We start from the raw sequence: 21,520 nt of genomic DNA on the forward strand, positions 1-21,520 counted from the left end.
TAATCTCCTTCTGCACAAACAAAAATTTGAGATGCTGTGTGTGAGAGAGCAGGGACTGTGTGCATACCATGATGACATGTAGTGGGTAGAGCACTTATTACAAAGGCAGAGAAGATGCTACTGATCCTCTTCAAAGGGCTGCCTAGATCCAATCTAAGTATTACATCCCACTCATTCAGTTAGTGGGCAGCAACATAAGTGAAGGGGAAAATACTTTAAAGGAAGATCCTGACTTCCTTGACTTCAAGTGGAGGTAAGTCAAGATTTTATTTGAAGATTTTCATCAGTAAAGTCCAAGTATGAATTTGCAGAAATCTTTCTATAATACTGTTTAAGAGCAACTCAGTTAAGTCTACTTACTGAATTAGTCACAAAGAATCATAGAATGGTAGGGGTTGGAAGGGATCTTTAGGGATCATCTAGTCCAAGCCCCCTGTAGAAGCAGGTTCATCTAGATGAGGTCACATAGGAACATGTGTCTCCACATTAATGGCACTGATTGGAAATGTAATGTGAAATATTTTCTTTTCAAATAACATAAAGATAGTAAGTAGACTGAAAATCCAGGTTGTATGGCTACAGAGGAAGTTGCACTCCAGTCCTCTGACAGTTGTTTACATCTCTGAGCCCTGTTTTTCCCTAAGCTTTCTCATATGTCTGTGTTTATTCCTTCTGTCCTCTCTCTGATGGAGAAAGGCTTTCTGAGCAACTACAATCACACCAGCCAACCAAATTTGGCACTTGTCAGCTTCTTCTAGACCCAGAGGAGCACTGGGACACTGACTCTGAAAAGTGATTCAAGCACAGGGTTTGTTACTTCTTAAAAACCTTATTTAACCAAGTAGAGGGGAATTTATGAATAACAGTTTCATCTCTGTGCTTAGACTTGAACAGACAAAGGAAGAGCAGTATTTGCTATTTGTATCTCGGCTAGTCTATGCTCCCTTTGCAACTGCTAAAATCTCAGACAATCCCGATGCTTCCAGGAGCTTCATCACCTTTTGAAGTCTCTACCTGCCATCTGTTTTCTCCCTTCACTTGAAAGCCAAGCTATTCAGACCCCTTATTTCCTTGATGCATTCCCTCAGGCTATTGTGGTGGCATTCTCATTTTTTTTTTCCTGTGCCTTTGGGTTTTTTTGGGGTATTTTTGTTGCTTTTTTAATTAGTTTTCTACTGACAATCTTCAGTTTTCAATCTTGTGCAGCTGAGCAGGATAATAACATGCAAATTAAATAAACTAGAAAGAAAGCTGTGTCCTTCACATTTTTTTTGTGCTCAACAAAGAAAGCAAGCAAAGGAATAAAACTATTGGATCTATTTCATGCCTTTGGTTTACAGCCTACTGATTTTTGCAGCCAGTGGCACACAGAGTAGTAATATGACTACTGTCACATTTTTACTTTCAGATAAAATTGCCAAATAGCCATTTATAGCTGAATCAAGGTGTTCAGCATGAATTCTTCATAAAAATAAAGTTCTTAGTTTTGAAGCTTCCAAAAATTTTCCACCTACTGTCCCAATAAGCCTCATGAAGGAAAGACTGGGTGGAAATGCAGCCTACCCAATGTGGATACATAGTGGGTTTCTCTGAGCTTGTTCTGCAATAGCTAAATGACTGTTATTGTCCTAGCAGCTCATAGCCTTCCAGTACTGATGCTCTCAGGTTCAGCCCTGAGAGTGTCAATCATCTGTTAACTTTCAATTGTATGTGATATGAACCTACAAAAAAAAAAAAAACCCAGATAAATTGATCCCAGGACCTTTTACCTTGTAATTTCCCACACTGCTCTGGAAAGATTTGATGAGTCTTGAGGGTAGCTGTTGCTTGGCAACTTGAAGATAAACAGGTCCAGCATCAGGTGGAGTATGTAAATGGCTCTGAGCTAAAGAGGCTTCTTGACATCTTGACTTCCTCACAGATAGACCTGGAGGTTGGACTTGTTGCCTAGTGCATTGCAATTTACTTCAAGGAGAAAGGAGTAGGTACTGAGAGACACATCTATCACAATCATCTGTGGGAAGGCAGAAACATTCAACTGTTGCAGGAATTTCTCTGGATATCTATCTTTACTCCAAGGTTGTCTTGTTTAACAGTGGTTTAAAGGAAGGTAATCAAAACTAATAAAAAACCTGACAAGTTAAAATATTTTTGATGCACTATTTTTTCTTTTTTGATCCCTAATCATAGTAAAAGAGTAGAGAATAACTCAGTGAAATGAACAATTGGGGGAAATTAGGAAGACAAATCTGTAGGTGTCAGAGAGACCTCACTGCTACAGTAGCTCAGGGAGTCAATAGAGTGGCTAGGACAACTAATGACAGCTTTTGAGCTGCTAAAGGTCTTGTCCTGAAGCCTTGTAGGCTGAAGAAACCTCTCCCATGGAGATTAGTCTGATATGTTTATGATAAAGCATTTCTTATATTTGTAGAAAACTTGGTAGTTCTGCATCAAATCTTGAACTAGAGTGACATCATTATATCAGTAACACTAAATGACATTATGCTGGTAGAGACTTTAATCCAAATTGCTGGCTGCTTTGAAAAGCAGGGAGAAGGACTTGACTAATGGATGGAGCTATTACTAGAGTTTAGCCCATGGCTGATATTGGTTCCAGAGTTTAGCTAGTGGCAAGTAATTACAGCCTTTCTTTTACTCTCTCTGCCTTGCTCTCTTGACCTTTCAGAACTGTAGCTTGGCCTGTCCTATACAACTTTTTGGACTAATATCCATTAGTCATTATTCAGCTGAGAAAAAAACATATGCAGCAGCTCAAATTATTTCTCAAGATGAGTCAAAGCTTAAGCCTGCATCCCATTTGTTACCTCTCTTCAATTCTCTTCCAATTTGTTAATGAATGTTAATCCTGAGATGAAAACATTCATGCTTTTAATGTCACTGGATGCCTGACAACATGTCAGAGGGGTGGAAAATGGCACTGCTGAAGTGGGACTTCAGCTGAACTCTGGAACAGATCACACAAAACAGTCCTGAACTGATGACCTCTCCACAGATACTGTTGCAAGCTACATATGAAATAGACATCCATATTTAGGAACGAATGACTTAGAAATAATTTAGGAAGCTGAGATATTGCATAGGAATCTGGCATAGATTATGTCCATATAGACTTTACAAAGCTGGGAGAACAGCTTTGAGGTCAGCTTGATCTCTGTAAAGCGGGCAAGCTGTTTGTAATGCCTCTGTGGGGCTGGGTATGATGCTACTGAATATGCTGATCCTCCATGATCCCAAGGATGGCTTACATCCTGGCCTCTCCAGCTTTGCTCATCCTATCCAGGAGTTTTGGTCTTTGTCCTTTGTGGCAATTCAGCATATCACCAATCTGAGCACGGCAAATAGAGCTTGACTGAATATCACAGGCTAGAGACAATGTCTTCCAATTACAATTGTTTTATATTTGGTCTCTGTAGTTTCCACTGATGGTTTGTAAATTCCCTGAATGAAAGAAGAAAATAAAAATGGAACAAAAATTGCTTATATTTTAAAAGACTTTCTCTTTAAGGAGAGTTTAGGTTCTGCCACTCTAAAGACTTGGAACCTTGTTATCAAGGTTAACAAGACACTTAAAAATTATCACAACCGAGATATCTATAATTGTATGCAAACTCTCAGAATATTGGTATGTCATTTTCAAATGCCTAAATACCATCCAAATCATTCAGATTAGCTAGTTAGCAGGCTATTTCTCCTGCCTTTCAGTGAGGCTTGGGTCTTAACTCTGAAGGTTACTTCTGAAAGTTGGAATTCTCAGAGTTCTTATGTCACTATCATCTGAAATAGCAATAGGTCCCTGCTTGGGTTTCTGGGGAGTGTCAGCCTCGGAGTGCCTTATTTTCTTGCCAAGTGCCAAGGATCTGCCTTCAAGGAATTGGGGTCCGTTAAGTTGTTTCCCCATCAAATATCTATGAATCAGAGCATTCCAGGTCGCTTTTTCAAAATGCTTCCTAGCACCTCTGCAAATGTGCTAAGCAAACCCTAGAAGACTTCATTTGAGTGTTTTGCATTAATGTTCTGTGAGACAGGGAGAAGAGACAAAGTGAAATGAGTCTCAAAAATAGGACTGTCAAGTTCTTTTCTGGTAAAGCATGCATTAATTTTTAATGCTCCATCTGTGATCAGAAGAAAAGAAAGACCTTTAGTTCTCAGCACAGATCTTTTTTTTTTGAGCACACTTACTTCTCCTTGTAGCCTTTATATATTCAGTTCTATGATTCACAGACTGCATTACTTTTCTTGCTCTATGGGAGTCAGTCACCTTTGAGCCCTATCTTGAACTAAAACTGCAAGATGCAGTAACCACTTAGTAGTAATCCTGCTCTGCTACTTTACAAGTGGGAGTAATAGGAGGCAGCCTTTGAAATGCCAGCAAGGTTCTTTGTGTCAGTTCTATCTCTCTAATTTAAGTAAGATTGTGTGCTTATAGCAGGGTTTGCTGATCAGTGCATGTTATTTTGCACATGTTCTCTGGACATAGAATCATAATCATTACTATTGTTCCTTTGTGGTCTGGTTCTACCATCTGGTGCCAGGTTCCCTTCCAGTTTTTGTTATTGCTTATGCCTTTGATCATGGCTGAATTTTAACTAGACATCATTTTCCCTGTCATCAAAATAAACTTTTAAAGTGGCTTCATTTCTTCCTTGTCAGCTGAAGCAAGCACAGAGATCACATGAAGTATATGATAAAAGAAAGGCATGTATTCAGTGGAAACTTTCTGGGATGGTAAGACCTTTTCATGCTTTAATGTTCCTCTGTGTTATGATAGGATCAGTTCAGTAGATCACCTGGAAGTAGAATAAGAAACTGATTTTGTGGGTCTTTGACTTAACCTGTGACAAATCAGAAGTTGACAACAATTTAATTATCACTAGCAGTACTTATATTGATGTTAAATTACATATATTTTTAAAACAGCAATATTTCTTTTACATTTATTGTATTTAACCAAGGAGGAAAGAAATATTTATTACTTTAATATTAAAAAGGGGGAAGAGGAAGCCTACTCACTCATTACTTACTTTTGTTTCCAGCATACTAATTAAAACTGATGGAAAGAGGTTGACAGGGAATTTAACTTTTGGAGTATGGCTAGACTGGATCACTCCAGAGAGCTGTACCTGAACATCACTCCCCCTGCCTTAGTGAGCTGGTATAAATATGGACTTGGCCAATAATGATGTAAGGTAACTGCTAGAGGCTATACGGAATTTGAGAAATATTTAAGACATGTAGAAAGTTGCAGTTCATGATCTAGGTTAAACTCTTAGGGTACAGCACAGGAAAACAGGAAAACTCTGCTTTTTCTTTATCAGTGTCTCCATCAAATTTCAGGCACTTTGTGTTTGTGCAGCAGTTTCTAAAAGTGATTTAATCTTGTGGATCAAAAAGGGAACAAATGGAAAGTTGAAATAAAAGGCATTGCTGAAAATATTCTCTGTGAGAAAGTTAAAAGCTCCCCAAACATGATGTAGATGGTCCCAGAAGGCACAGAGAAGCATCCCAAAATATCTGCTCCTCTTAATAAATGCAGAGCTCAGAATAGTCTCTGTATTTTTGCACTATAATAGTCATTTCTCTTATCTACATGAATGTTAATTTGAATTGGAAATATTTGTTTAGAGAACAAATGTGTTTTCCTCTTTTAACTTGGCATCTAGAACTGAAGAAGAAGCCCTTGTGGACCTTTCTCGGATCCCTGCAGCTGCATGAAACACAATCAAGGCAAAAAGGGAGAAGGCCTTGCAAAGACAGGTAGAATACAGGGCAGTTTAAAAAGTTGCTATTGCATTACAGGAAGTTGCTAGTTCACTCCTTGTCTGTCTTGAGAGCAGTTCTGCTCCTCTGCCCTCTTCTGCAGAAAGAGGGTAAAATAGACAGGATGAAGATTACTTTCTACTGTGCAAATGAAAATATCTTCTGGATTAGTTTGCACTACTATAAAGCCCTAAAAGTATGCCTGCTGACTTTGTACTGAAGCAGATGTGATGTACTGCCACATACCCTTCTGACAGCTTCACTAGCACCTTTTGTGGGAGAGAATAACAAGACATGAAGATGCATTTTTGATCTCTTCTTTGTCTGTCCTGCAGAAAACAGTTATCTAGACAGCACTGCTCCTGTCTGTTGTTCAGCCTCCTGTCAGCAGTCAAAATAAATAGAATCAGTTAATGAAAACCAGTCTGAGCCTGATATAGCCTTCTACTAAATTTCTCCACCAATATTTCACTGTGAGGGTGAGGGAGCCCTGGCACAGGCTGCCCAGAGGGGTTGTGGAGTCTCCTTCCTTGGAGGTCTTCAAGACCCACCTGGACATGTTCCTATGCGACCTGATCTAGGTGACCCTGCTTCTGCAGGGGGACTGGACTGGATGATCTCTAAAGGTCCCTTCCAACCCCTACCATTCTATGATTAAGAATCACGAGAATGCAAGCGAGTTAAATGTACTGTATTTAATCCCACTTTGAGCACCTGCCAAAGACATAAACCGATGTTAGGACTTAGGCCTGTCTGAGAATTTCTGGATTCCTGCTCTGCTGTGGACTGCTAACAGAAAGATCTGATCAGAAAAGAGGTGTTCAGCAATAAGAGCTAGTTAAATAACTTTATTGTTAACTTTCTTTAACTTTATTAATTCAAGTGCAAACAATCGAACCCAGCTGATGCTGCTAAATCTGCTCATCCCTCTGGGATTTGTTTGTTCCTTTTTAACATTCTTCTAGAACTGGGGCAAATATATCCTATTAAGGCCTATGCCAAAACTTAATGTCAAGTCCCTGGAAAGTCTACAAGATTTACTGAAATTTACTAAATGAAAAGATAGAAGTGTGGAAACCTCTCCATTCCCACTCACCACTTTCCTTGCTGCTTTTAATGCTTTGAGACTTTGCTCAATACTTGCTAGTAGTCTCACCTCATATAGTCAGTGTTAACACACAACAGAAGGGCAAGTGATATAGAGTACTAATAATGAACAGAAAAATAGCCAAATAAGGTAGAAATAATGGATGATTGGAAACACCATATGATTGAAAGGAGCAGTAGCTGAACTATTGTCCCCCTGAGAAAGGCGAGAGTCTACAGTAGAACCCAGAGATGTCAACTGTACACAGGGAAATGGTCAAAGCTTCACAGAAAGACATACTGTAAAGCCTGGGATCAAATATCTTGGAAAGGAGGAAAGTAGCATGTAATCTAAGGTAAGAGCAAATTAAAATAGCCTTCCAGACCTTCTGTTTTCTGTGCCTTACGGCATGCAACCATGGGAACATTTATAGATAGTAGTGACAAACTGATAAATTTACCTTTGTTGCTAATTAACTTAATGCCATTTTTAGGTCCTCATCCACTCTCTTGATGCTGTAAATTTTTTATCTTGGTACCACATAGACATTCTGCTTGAAGTACAAGGTCTATGTAAGCTGAGAAACAAATGTTTGGAGCTTTTTGGATGCCAGCTATTGAGGGTTTTATTTAGTTGGTAAAGTTGTTAAGTATGTGAGGTTTCTAAGTGCCAGATCCAAGCTATCAGAACAGAGGAATTCCCCCTTCTTGGGTATGCTCTAGTGCCTGTGGATCTGTCTCAGACATATGTGTGCAGCTACTACCGTTTCTAATTGCAGGTTCAGGCAGTAGTGAGGATGTCCCACAGTGGTATGTACACACACATATACACATGCACTATGCCAGAAGAGCCATGTCTTTACCAATAACACTCACATAAATGCAAATACAGAGAGCCCTCTCCTGTTACCACTCTATGAATGTTCAGGATTGAGTTTTGCTAGTGAAAACACACATATTCCCATTCTCTGGGTTCACATCTATGCTTATATTCACAAATTCCTCAAATGTTAGCACAACCTCTCAGGACATCTGGACCTGTTACCCAGCCACTGATGCAGACCTTGAGTCTTCCAGATGCAAATCTTCTCCTACTTCCCTGCAAATCCAGGCTGAAGTTTTCTAGCAAACTACACATGCACATGTGGCCACAGGATTCAACAAGGACAAGTGCAGAGTCCTGTACTTCAGGAGGAACAACCCCATGCATCAGGACAGGCTGGGTATTGACTTGCTGGAGAGCAACTCTGCAGAGAGAGACCTGGGACTGCTGGTTGATAATAAACTGAACATGAGCCAGCAATGTGCCCTCATGGCCAAGAAGACCAATGGCATCCTGTGATGCATCAAGAAGAGTGTGGCCAGAAAGTTGAGGGAGGTTCTTATTCCCCTCTACTCTGCCCTGATGAGGCCTCATCTGGAGTCCTGTGTTCAGTTCTGGGCTCTCCAGCTCAAGAGGGACAGGGAACTGCTGGAAAGAGTCCAGTGCAGGGCCACCAAGATGATCAGGGACTGGAGTATCTTCCTTATGAGGAAAGACTGTGGGAACTGGGGCTGTTTAGTCTGGAGAAGAAGAGACTGAGGGGGAATCTCATTAATATTTACAAATATCTAAAAGGTGGATGTCGGGAGATTGGGGCATACCTGTATCTAGTGACAGGACAAGGGGTAATGTGATGAAGCTGGAACACAAAAAAATCCATTTAAATATAAGGAAAAACTATTTCACTGTGAGGATGAGGGAGCCCTGGCACAGGCTGCCCAGGGAGGGTGTGGAGTCTCCTTCTCTGGAGATCTTCAAGACCTATGCAACCTGGTCTAGGTGGACCTGCTTGCGCAGGGGGCTTGGACTAGGTGATCTCTAAAGGTCCCTTCCAACCCCTGCCATTCTATGTTTCACTTTGGAAATGTAAACACATCCAGGACTCTCCAGTTGCTGACATACCTTGTAGCTTACACCTTGGTCTTTCCAGTTGCTGACATCTTGACCTTTCAGCAGTTACATGTAGGTGAGGAAGAGAAATGATAAGAAGAGATTTAGTATGCAAATAAACCAGATTGCAGGGACCAGGCAGAGGACTCATTCAGATGAGCATACTGCCCAGTATCCTGCCTGCACATCCTTTATCCCCCTTCTCCTGATTTTCATACTCTTGTGACTCCCTGATCCACTCTGGTGCATCCTTTTCCTCCTTCCCCTAGGTAGACCATAATAAGTTTTGCATGGTCCTCAAAGTAACTTCTAATAGCCCACGAAATGTGATTATCACTAATAGTATGTTTCTTATCAGTGACAAAGGGCAGGCTGACCCTCTTCAAGGCTACACCCAAATTGTTGTTTTAATTATCCATCAGTCAGTGACCAACGTGTTCTGGTCCCTGTTATGTCTCCTTGGTCACCTATTCATTAATTTCTGAGTGTCTGTGGGTTTAATTTATCATTTTCCTCATTACTTGTTTATTCCACTCTACTTGGATAGTCTTTAACTGAACTTACTGAACTAAGTGTTCCTTCATCATGCCTGTCTCTGCAGACCTTACTGGGTGGTATGTTGGTGTGTATAGGAACCACACAGCACACCATACCCCAGGTATTACATGGAATAAGCTAACCCTGAGCCTGGCCAGTTCTCCCATTCTCATGTTTTGAACAAAGCTGGATGTGCAAACCTTGGGTGTGACAAGTCTCTGGCAGAAATGCTGAAAGTCTATCTCTCCTCCTGCTCAATATTACTTTGTGATTCTTCAAGTTACAAGGCAAGTCTAGATGGGACTTTGTGCAACCTGACTAGTTAGATGTCTCTGCCCATGTCAGGGAAGTTGGAACCAGATAATCTTTAAGGTCCATTCCAACCTAAACTAATACAGGGTTCTATGGTTCTCTTTGTTCCAGAGCTCATCTAAGTTGTTGGACTCTACTGCCTTCTGCAAAGCAGAAGAAATGTGCTCTCCATTTGATTCTGGTGAATGTTATATAATAAACCAAAGGCTGGTTGAACAAGGGAGTATGTGTGGAAATAAATGCATATATAAACATTATAATTATTGTTATCCGTATTAGGGGGATATTGAGAACAAGAAATGGTGTAAAGTGTACCACAATCATTTAGTTCAGAGAAATAATTAGTGGACATTCCCAAATGACAACAAATCATTAAATTTCCAGTCTGATTAATTCAGACATATCAAATAAGGTATGCAGCACAGTATGAATGTGGAGTATTACAGTAGAACTAATAGCACTGGTGAAAGCAGGTGTCAATGACTTTCAAAATGTTTCAGGGAAACTTATTAAAGTGGATATACATTTCCTGACACTTTAAAATATGTGGTCCTAAAGTATGCAATGTCTAAACTGGTGGCCTCAAGCATGGTGGAAGGGAGGAGATATTCACATAGCTATAGTGCCTAGGCTGAAGGATGCAAAACTGAGTGAGAAATCGTAGGCTGAAACAATGCCAACAAGAAAAAGACAGAAAAGGGGAAAGCTGATGGTATTACAGCTATGGAATGATTTGTTCCTCAAAAGGAACAAATGTATGGAAGAGATGTGGCTCTGTGCTCTTAAGGGATGCAGAAAATGACAATAACGACACCAGAATTTCCAGAAAGTCGGTTTCTGTTTGTTGCTATAACCTCTGCAAGTTTTTTTTCTTTAAAGAATTTAGCCTCATCCTTTAGGTTAGACCTGGGTAGCCTCATTCTTTCCCTTTAACACAAAATATTGGCTTGGTTGTGGTTGCACCCTTGGCTGTAGCTCAGGACATCAGGTTGAATGGGAGAGATTGGTGTTCAGAGCAGGTGACCACAGGCTGCAGGGGAGCTGGGCAGAGGAAAAAAAAAGCAGCTAAATAATACCTTTGTCCTTAGAAGTTGTTTCTTTGAACCCTGATGGGCTTTGGCACAGTTAAGTCCCAGGGCAATCTGTGATCTCCAGATGTAGTAGGAAATTCTGGAGGCAAGAAAAGCCAACTTTTCTTGCAGAGCCTGGCAGCAGTACTTTACTGCTGAGCTTCCCAACCCATCTAGCAGTGTAATCTCTTCCAAATATGATGAAACATCAATTGCTTTTTGGGATGCATACAGTTTTCTCCCACTCTGTCAGCTGCTTTAGTGTTTCTCTATAGGAAGATTTATTTGATTGCATTATCATATAGCACCATAACTCCCTACTGATCTCTCTGATGGGGGTGAACAGGAGCCAGCATGCTCTGATAACAAGGACAGATTCTCAGCTCCCTTGTGTAAGCAGGTATCTGTCCTCAGAGAAGCATGCACTGCCTGGGGAGATATGACTCTTTGATCTGGTTTGGTCTAGATTTTGAAGAAAAGATTCTTTTCCTTTGATACAGGGTATTTCTTGATGTATAGGTAAGAAATGAGGAGTTCATATCCTGCCTAAAGCAAGTTTCTCCACTCTACCAGTTGCATAGAGATAAAATCATACAATGCACATATTTCTGGAAAAGAAGTATCCTAAAACCCTCATCAGTTTGAGATAAACGTATTATATATATATACCACCCAGTTAAAGCCTGTATTGCTGTTCTGGGATCTTCTCTACATTTTTGTGAAGTTATGTTGTTGTGGGGTTTTTTTTTAAGAATAAGTAGAAAAGACTGGCATCCCTCCAAGTTTGATTCTGTAAACTGAATCTTAAGTAAAATGCCCAGGAGGAGCATGAGGAGAGGGGGATCCCAGTGACTATTTGGTGGGTTCCCATTCTTGCTGTGCTGGAGGGAATGCAGCTTAGAGTGCCTTTGCTGTCATGTTGTGTTTCAAACTTGCAGTTAAGTGGGTTATGAAAGATCCTTCTTTGGGAGGAACATTGCTTTTGATTGTTTGCTTTTGTCTCTTCCCCCCCTGCTCTCCCCAGGCAGTCGCTCTCGCTTCAGCAAGACACTTTAGGAAGCTCCTGGGTCCCTTAGGAAAACTGTTGCACTGAGACCAAAGGCTCTGGACCTGTGGCTGAGGAGTAGACAGGCTCATCACTGCAGGAAACCCCTTTGCTCAAACTGTTTATGAAATTGTAAACCATGCCGCAAGAGGAAGACAGTCGGGAGGCAGAGAGGAGGGGGAATTCGTTCCTCCTCCCTCTCTCTCAAAGCCTTTTGCTTTCCAAGCTCAAATACTAGCTGAAATCTGACGCCTGGACTGCATATACTGTGAGACGTGGGCATGCCCTTGCAGTGCACTGATTTCCTCTGCAGCTTGGAGAGCCAGAGCCGTGCTGAGGCTCTGAGTGAGGAGCTGCTCCATCAGGCAGTGAGTGCCACATCACTGTGCTGCCTGTGCAAGTGACTCCAGCATGGTCCTGAGGCTTCTGCTTCTCCTCAGCGTGCTGCTTAGGCCCACCGAGCCGGCACCCCGCTGTAAAACTGGCCAGGAGACCCTAGGTAAGGATAACCACCCCAAAAGTCCCCTTTCTCTTCTCCTTTCTTCTTCTGGAGATAGGCAAAGGGCTTCAACTTCAAAGTGAGGGAGGCAGGAGCTGTCACTCATCCCTAGAGATAAGGGGATCAGCTCTTTGGAAATCTGCAGATTTCATCTTCAGTGATGAAACTGGGGTTGTGCTTGGGAAAGGTGAATGAGAAGGCAGGAGATGGTGTGGCTCTGTAATAGAAAAACAAGTCTATGGTGTAAAATCAAATATTGTTTCCCCATCACTATCTTTTAAAGCCATGGGTAGATGTGTCTTGCTGTACATTTATAGAGTTCCCAGTCCCTCGCTGTTGGGAATGCAGAAGATTCACCCCATCTCTGACCTTGCCTTCTAGGAATGTGGTAGTCGGGTTGCAAGAAGATGAACTTTTGACCTTCTGTGTGCTTTTCTGCTTAAGAAAAAAATCTTTTCCTTACATTTAGCTTTAGGTCATTTATTTCAAGTCCAAAGTATGAGAAGATTTATTAGGATGACAGCTGTAGGGTGTGTTTTATCTTGCTATAAGCAATATGGAATTTGTATGAGTTGATTGGCTGGAAAAGCAGATTTACACATCAGAATAAAGGTTAGATAGGAACGTGCTGCTAAATGAAATGAAAGCTTTCAGTTCAGTAACCAGTTGGCTAATAAAAACTATTAACAGGATCTTTTAAAAATAAGTGTTTTTATCAAGTGGGCTTAATTAAAGTTTCATTTATTTGGGTCAGTAAAGATGTGAATTCCAGTGTAGTGACAAAGTTTATTCCAGGAAAACTATTTTCAGAGAATGCAAACTCAAAATTATTCAGAAAAATAGGGTGTTTTTTTTAATGGGAATACAGGAAGGGATAAATTAATCTGAAATTGACCTTAATGTTACCCAAGGAAATTCGGTTATATTTCAGTGCTTAAATATAAGCTGTAGACTGTCACTGGCATTAAACTGCTACACAATGCAGTCCATGTGCCATGTACTGCATATAATTTGAGAGAGCTGCTCCCAAGCACATCAAAGTGAGGTCTACCACAGCCCAAAGGGATTTTATTTTTGGATAAAGCTGCACAAAGAGAAGTGTTGTAGACTGTTTACAGCCAATTACAGGAAGAGGCATTATGGTTCACAGCATGCCCTTTCTTCTTGAGGTATGACTCTGCTCTAATCCCAGCAACCACGAATGTAAGGATCACAGAGGGGATAACTCTGTTGCTGTAGAATGTTTTGTGTGTATTGACAACTGTCCTGTCTTTAGGGGAGGGTTTGAGGACAGGCAAGTGATGGAAATACACTTTGCATGTGGGGGATCTGGGCTGATAAATACGACCCTAGAGGAATGGCTAGTGGTAGGGAAAGTGAGCAACGTGAGGAAGGGGCATGCTTCATGCTGTAGGGAATGGACCAGGGAATAAAGTAGCAGCTTGGACATTGAGAGTTCTTCTTTTCTAAAGGGAAAATAGGGTCATGTCAGGCCATATGAAAAGAAAAGGGACTGCAGTGCTACATATGTTCGCAAAAACACTTTACAGGGGTTTCCTCTCAGCATCCAAGCAGGTGGTTATCTCTTCAGCTGTAGCAGTGAGATTTTCTCCACTCTTTTGAGATCTCTTGTGCAGGTTTGAATGGATCCCAGTGGCCAAACGTGTCGTAATTGTAGAAGACCAGTCTGGAGCTGTTCATGCAGGACAGAAGGCAGCAGGAACCACTGCCACTGACTCCCAGCAAGGCTGGAGCTGGTTTCTGCCAGGCTGCCTGGTCTCCTGGTCTTCTTGGTGATATTTCCACTGCAGTGACTCATTTTCCCTTTTTATTTATTTAGTTTTTTTAAATAAGAAACCAAAGTGAAACATGGTTTACAATGCCAGGATCCTTACAAAATGCTTTGTGCTCTTCTGTTTAGAAAAATAAGGGAATGATTACTGTCATCCAGCCCCACGCTATGTCACAGACATTGCACACGGTGGGGGCCTTTTTGTGCAGCAGTTTGGAAAAATGACACTGAGAGGGAGCAGATCCCTTTTCCACGTGTCCTGTATCCCAGGGGAGACAGTACTGTTTCCCTCTGAAACAAGATGCTACATTGCTCCATAGCTAGGCAGTGCTTTCAGACCCTAATGAATTTTTCTGGCCTTTTAACCTCTAGTTTGAGCATTTCTCCTGAAAGATAGCCAGCCTTTGGTGAAGGGAGCTAATAGTAGAGGTTCCTGTTTTATGAGAGTGTGCATGTCTCTGCTTCTGACTGAAATATTCCAGAGGTAATTAGCTAAATGCAGCACTTTACCATTACTGACAACAAAAACAAAAGCAAAGTAGGAGCAGGCTGAAGTCACATGCCTGGAAATACCAAAAGCAGCTGACTTTCCTTGCAACTGAGGCCAGCTCTACCATTGAGGTGCTCAGACTTGGTCAGGCTCAGACTTACGGCGATAAAACCTGTCGTGATCACTCATGCTCGGAATGCGCTTTACTGGGGACTTGGGGGCAGAGGTGCCCTAGTGCCTAGGTGGGTTGCGAGCCGCTAGGGCTGGCACGGGGAGCAGGGACACAGCGCCCGAGCGCTTGCCCCGGGACGGGTGGCCACGGGCCCCGCTCGCCCCGGGCCCGGTCGCCCCAGCGCTGCCTCCGCCGCCGTCTGTAGTGCCACCGTGTGGGCTCCTGGGCTTGTACAGATGGCTCCGGCGAGACGCCAGAGCTGGACGCCGCTTAAACGCAGAAGGGATGACTCGGCGTTTCTCCACCACTAGGTCCGCGTCCTAGCGTGCGGAAAGCGCCAGGGGTACGTGTCACGGCCCGTCAGATGGCCCTGCTGGGGACCGGAGCTGTGGGGATGGGAGGGCAGCCACAGCCCCGCACCCTGGGGTAGTCCTGCCTCGTACACTTGTCAATGGTGAGCCACTGCCTCTTCCAAGCACCTTGGTGCTTCCCATTGTCCTGGATCACTCTGCTCCCAAGCCATACATTGACTCATCCTGAGGCTAACCACTGGAGATGGGAGGAGTGGAAGGTATAAGGAAGATTTCTGGGGAGGGAAAAGCCACTGGGATAGGAGGCAAGGAACAGGTAGTGTATTTCTTCTGGAGCCCAGAAGAGATTTTGTGGTGCTGACTCCTCTCTAAGCTATGGCATTGAGTAAGACTGACTGTCAGAAAATCAGACTGACAAAAATATGTGGCTTCACATACAGATGCTATACCTTTCCTCACTCCTCTGCTGTTCCATCTCCACACTGTGCCAGGGTTTTTGTGAAGTGAAAGGGGAAAAAGGGGAAAGCCATTTCCATCCATGAGCTTCACGCTGGTCCCAGCTCCATGAGACCCTCTGTGACTGTTTCCAATGCTTGTTTCCTGGTGAAACCCATGTCTGCATACACATACAGGCAGACCCTCTCCAGCTACTGCTGCTGTCATCTATGTGACTGTACTGGCTGAGCTGGCAGTGGTCAGGGCCTGCTCCTCTGCCCAAGGGCCAGTGGTGCCAGCCGGATCCCTCACCTTGCTGTGGCCAGCACCAGTGAGCAGAGACATGGAGTGTGGCCATGGTACTGTGCGACCCCATGTGGGGAACCCATGCTGTAGGAAACTTGCCTGCTGTACCCAATAGATGTGTCCAAGTCTTGTCATAGCAAAACAAAACAAAGAAATGCAGAACTAGCATCTAGTCATGCACACTCACAAGATGAGAGATTCCAGCTCTCATAAACCTGACTGTCATCACTGAGTCATGTGAGCTGGTCTGGATTCCTGTCACTGACTCTAGTATTTCTACACAGTTATTATTTTAGCAATGCTGATCTTCAGCCATGTTTAACATGGGAAATGGGATTAAAGCCAGCCACTTATGTGGGGAAAGTAAGTTTATATTGAAAATAGAACACACAAGTAGATCCTTTTACTGCTAAAATAATTGGTGTGTGATTTTATTCTGAAGGAAAAGTCTTCTTCAGAATACTTGTTTAGACATTTTTAAAGTGTGAGTATATAAAATACACAGAAGTCAAAACTTGAACAAAACTCCATGGCCCTAAGGCACAACCAGGCTTTTAGCTAGACTTAGTAATACTAATGGTTGATCCATTTTAGCACTTCTAGACATTGCCTTTCCCTTCACACAGTTCATTAGTGGTTGTTTGAGGGTGCTGGCTGGCTTGATAGCTATCGTGGTCCCCTTTGAGCTCTCCAGGCCATGTGAGAGCCATTCCCTCCTTAAGTTTGGACCAAATATTGGATAAATGTCACAGGCATCATTGTTTGAGAGGGGGATGAGCATAAAGGTCTACCATGCAGAAGTCACATATCATATTGTGAACCTGGTGTCTGAGGCTAGTGGGCCACAATCTGGTCTCTCTGCTGGGCTTTTATGACCCAGGGTCTTTATGACTGCTGAATCTTGCTTGGCCAGAGTCACCTTCCCAGTTGGATGCAGCTGCCATAGAGAAATGGAGTTTAAGGATTTAGAATTGCTGTGCCCATTGCAGAAATAAAACTGAAATTTCAATCTCTTTGTTTATCCTGTTGTAACTCCATTAATTTAATTGGCACTATTTCAGTTTTACAGGGTTATAACAGGACATACTTATCTAGGAGACAATATGAGATTAAAGCATGGATTTAATTAACTGTCAATCTTTTGTAACATAAAACTACCACAGTTGGCTAAAACTCAACGACCTACAGAAGAACCAGATGTGCTGTTAATTACAATAGTTTTCATACATCTAAAATAATGAAAAGACAGAGTGATGCTAGAGGGCTGCATAGATTGCTCTTAGAGAGGATGGAATGATGTTGGCAAATGTTTTGGAAGGATTATAGTGCCAAAGATGAAAACGGCAATTTTTCAGACATGATTCTGCAGGGGGGTTGGACTAGATGATCTCTAAAGGTCCCTGACAGCCCGACCATTCTATGATTCTATGATGATTCTGTCCAGTGGCATTCAAATAAGTTGAACTTTACTCAAAGGTGAGCTTCTGACTATGGGGTAAGCTGTTGGACAAAGCACTTAGAGAGTACTGCATTCTTAGTATAAATTGAGCCATAGAGAGTATGTGGTCACAAAACAAAACTATGGAGGCATTACAGCTCCATATTAGCAACATGATGTTTTCACCCTTACTCAGTCACTCAGACAAAAGCTTGATCTTTCAGATTATAGTTCTAGAGGTTTTCTGACCTGTTCCAACTTCTCACCCCAACTGTTGTTTTAACACAAGCATTCCCAGATCTGAGCTGATTTTTCCTTCCTTTACTGACCAGACACCAAGACATAGCCCCTGTATGTCTCCAGATCATCTGGGTGCACAAAGAACACACATTCAGCAGCAGCTCAGCTACACATGCAACCCAGAAGCTCTTCAGCCAATTTTGCAACTGCTCAGCCATTCTGTTATTATCATCTTTGTTGCATTTTGTTTTCATAATCAGTAATTTTTCCCCTCACAGCTTGGAAAAGATCTCAGCTGTGCTTTTCTTCAGGATTTCAAAGGAGGACTCCGTGGAGTGTCTCTTACTGGTCAGAGACACAGCTGGAGTGACACCAGGGATCCTATCTCCAGAGGCACTGAGACAGGCAGTGGGAACAGACAGAAATACTCTTTGTCAGTTCTTTCAGGCTGCTATAACTGCAGCCCTGTTTGAGTTGCATCTGGACAATTAGAAACGAGGGAGAATTACTGGCCATCGGTGAGGCTGACCTTGAGCTGTTGTCGAGTGGCAAGTGTTGGTGTGCATCTGCACAGATTTTGACCTGTAGTCTGCAGGTTGTGTGAACTCTCATCATCTGTGGGGAAGTTTTGGCATCTTCTCAAAGGTCCAAGACCAGTCCTGTGAGAGAAACAGCCCTGGAAGAGCCAGCTGCAGCATCAGTGCTGTGGGAACACCTTCAGTAATTCAATAAAAATGGGTGCTTAACTGAATGCTAGGCAGCAGGTGGGTTAGAAAGAAGGGTGATTAATAACAAAGACTGGCTTGTGTCTTCCTGCTGTGATCTTACTCTGCAAAGTGAAGGCATATTAAGCATTAATCTCTTTCAGGTGCTTTCAAGCTTCTTCATGGGAGGGAGCAGGGCTAAAAAAAGGCTTGTCTCAAGGCTTGCATGTCAGTCTTCTGCATGCTGCTTCTGCCTGTTTGCAAACCCATCATCTCCTGGGACAGCTACAGCAATTGTTGGAGTGGAAGATTAGTAACAAGAATTCAGTCCTCTATTCTCAAAAGCTTTGATGTATCCACAAAAAACCAAAACAGGGAGTTCACCATGTGGTCTGCTTTTTTTTTGCAATCACTCTTCTTTCCTCCAGTTTTCCTGGAATTCCTTCTCTGGAGCTGGGGATCTTCACTTTTGCCCCTGGATGTATACCTTAGCAGATGCCTTCTTTACTGGGCTTTCTGCTTGATAGTTTTCCCCCTAGACAAGTTATTTGACTACTTCATTCCTTTGCCACTAGTCCCATTTCTTCTCCTTTCCTCTTGCACCCTTCTCCTGATGATTCTATAATGTCCCTCTGTTGCCCTTGTGCTGTTGCCAGGAGCCAACTCCCAATGCAGACTGTGCTTTGACATTTGCAGGTGCTGCTACAGTGGTTTGCAGCATGGTACAGTCCAGCAGTGTTTGCATGTTACCACTGATATTAAGGTTTGTCTCTCTGGTGTTACAAGGCAGATTATCACTTCAAAAACTGACTCAATGAACTGTAGAGCCCAAGGAGAGTAATATTAATATGATCAGAAACTGAAATGCTTTGTTTGGGAAAGCAGAGGTTTTGGCTATAAACACATTAAAATGAACATGCCTTCCAGTTTAAAATGGTATTGTAAGAAACCCAGAAAGCTGGTAAGGGGTGTGCTGGTCTGGATAAGATAAATTATCTGATGTTATTCAATCTATCAGTCACAACAATGCAATTGTGTAAGCCTTACTAAATGCTTTAGATATTTTTGAATTTAAGACCAGCCCTTGGGCTTATTCCATATCCTCAAGCACACAAGTCTCTTGTTGGCTTTGGTCTCGAAAAGGCAATTGGCCAAGCCATGGCACTGGAAGTAACTATTGAGCTCTATTGTCTGGGTTAGGGTTAATCGCAGCAGCTTGCTTCTTTCAGTGCTGAATCATCAAGGGGAAAAAATGTAAGCTTGGCAGTAAAATATGTATGTGCTACATTGTAGATTTTCAAGCTTGCCTTTGCAAATTAAAACCAGAAGCGTATATTATAGAGAGGGCTCAGAGAGCTTGAAATGGCTTTTCTCCTCTTCAATAAGTTATTTTATCCATAATCTTAGATAGAAGCTATGCTACTGAAAGGACTTTTGTAGCTCTGGTGAAATAGCTAGAGTACAAAAATAAACATAAAAAAAAATAAAAGGCTGCTCTAGGTCAGGAAGAAAAAGGTCTCTCTGTACCAACCTGTCTGCAGATGAGACTGTTAAAGGAGCCAGCACTGTCTCCCCTGAGCCCAGGGAAGTCTCTGCTCAAAAAATAGAAAAGGTTTAGGCTCTTTCAAGCACAGAAGAAGCAGCCACCAAAGCCTGCCAAGTTAATCTGGAGACATGAGAAATCCTTTGTATACCATTGCCTGTCATTACTCTCATGCAGCAGAGAAAGGAAGTGGCTGAACAATTCTTGAATAGCCTGAGCTTTGACAAAATGAGCTCTAATGGGTGGAGATCAGGATTTGCTGGTCATTGCTGTGTGCAGAGATCCAGACCAGCGGGTAAAGGGCTCCAGGAATAGAGCTGGGAGCTGCAGCTTGAGAGCTGGCCTCGGAGAGTTTCCTGCTGCCTGCTCTCCAGGCAGGCAAGCTCTGGCCCAGCTACGTGCATCCACACTTATTTATATAAGTACACATACTGGAGAGTTATCTTTGGCCCTCGCAGAGCCGCACCCTCCAACACATATGCAAGCATTGGCGTTAGGAAACGTAGGAAAAGTCCAAAGACCACATCAGCATACATACATATTCAAAACTGGCTATAAAGCAAGGTCTAGTATAAACCAGACCTTTTCTCTCTTGCTTGTATGTATATTAACTCCTGATAACCTCAAGCTGTTTCACTCCATGGTGTTTACAAGACAGAGCCATGGCTGATGTATGTGTCATATGTCAGCTTGCATGGGGCTATGGTGGGGAGAGGTTAGGGTTTGGGCAGAGCTGGCCTCTGAGACAGTAGGAGAAGATGCACAGATGTCTCTGGCAGAGAGACAAGGAGGCAATAGCATGGTATACTGTGAAAATGTGAGGCTTAGGTCTAAGTTTAGGCTGAGATCTAGGTTTAGGACCTAGGAAGAAGGAGTCAGTTTTGCTGCCAGTCAATGAATGAGTCCTGGTGGCTCTGAATTTGTGAGGAACATTCTGGGCCAACTTTTCCCCATATTGAAGAATCACCCCTGCTTATCATCCACTGAGATGAGCAACTTCAGTTGCTGTGGGAGAGGTTTGTATATATGTGAATTCTTCAACTATCCTCTTCACTCAGCATTTTTTTAATGAGTAATAGGCCTATTATATAATAGATTGCCTCTCCCCACAAATATGGTAAAAATATCAAAGCGTAGAAGCAGGTAGCAGACAATCTGAAACCAGAGCTGTCTTTACCCCTTATGTGCTAACAACTACTCCTGCTCACAAAACAATCCAGTCCTCTTATGAACTCAGCTGCAGCATATGACTTAGCGAAATTTCACATATCTCTTCCATTAGCTATCCATTGCTTCCCAACACCTCTCCTGCTGGCCAGCTGAGCAGAAACAAGCATCTGCTAAACTCAGCAAGACTGGGATAGCCAGAGCAGAGGGAAGGAGCAGCACTGTGCCCAGATCCTACTTGCTGCATTTTCCCTTTGGTTTCCTCTGCTTGTTCCAGCGTGTTGCCAGAACACCTTTTTGCTCCAGCTGAATAAGCAGAATACTGAGACACCATTGAGAACAGGTTTGTGCCACGTCTTCAACTGACTACTGGCTGTCACACTCCTACACAGCAATAGCCATCTGGGAGATCATGTATGCCTCAGTTTCATTGCTTGATCAGCACACACCAGAGAGACAATCAAACAAAGGTGTTTGTAGCTTGATCACAGAGTTAGCAGAGAGGAAATGCCTCATACCTTTGAGGAAATGTGGGCAGTTGCAGAAAGACACACAACCTTCTAGTGTAAAACAATAACTACAATACAGTCATTTTCTGCTGAGGAGAAAAAAAAAAACAGTGTGGCATATTTCATAGACACTCTTTAAGACAGTGAAGGGGA

General features: G+C 42.5%; 1 protein-coding gene across 1 annotated transcript in view; it reads left to right on the forward strand.

Moving 5' to 3' along the window:
* Nucleotides 1-12,172: 12,172 nt before the first annotated feature.
* CPZ (carboxypeptidase Z) overlaps nucleotides 12,173-21,520 on the forward strand; it is a 35,165-nt gene continuing 25,817 nt past the window's right edge. Inside the window, exon 1 of the mRNA XM_061993530.1 lies at nucleotides 12,173-12,260. Coding sequence (XP_061849514.1) covers nucleotides 12,173-12,260 — 88 coding nt within the window. The remainder of the gene's footprint in view (nucleotides 12,261-21,520) is intronic.

The sequence above is a fragment of the Colius striatus genome, chromosome 3 (assembly GCF_028858725.1).
Source record: "Colius striatus isolate bColStr4 chromosome 3, bColStr4.1.hap1, whole genome shotgun sequence".
Classification (NCBI taxonomy): Eukaryota; Metazoa; Chordata; class Aves; order Coliiformes; family Coliidae; genus Colius; species Colius striatus.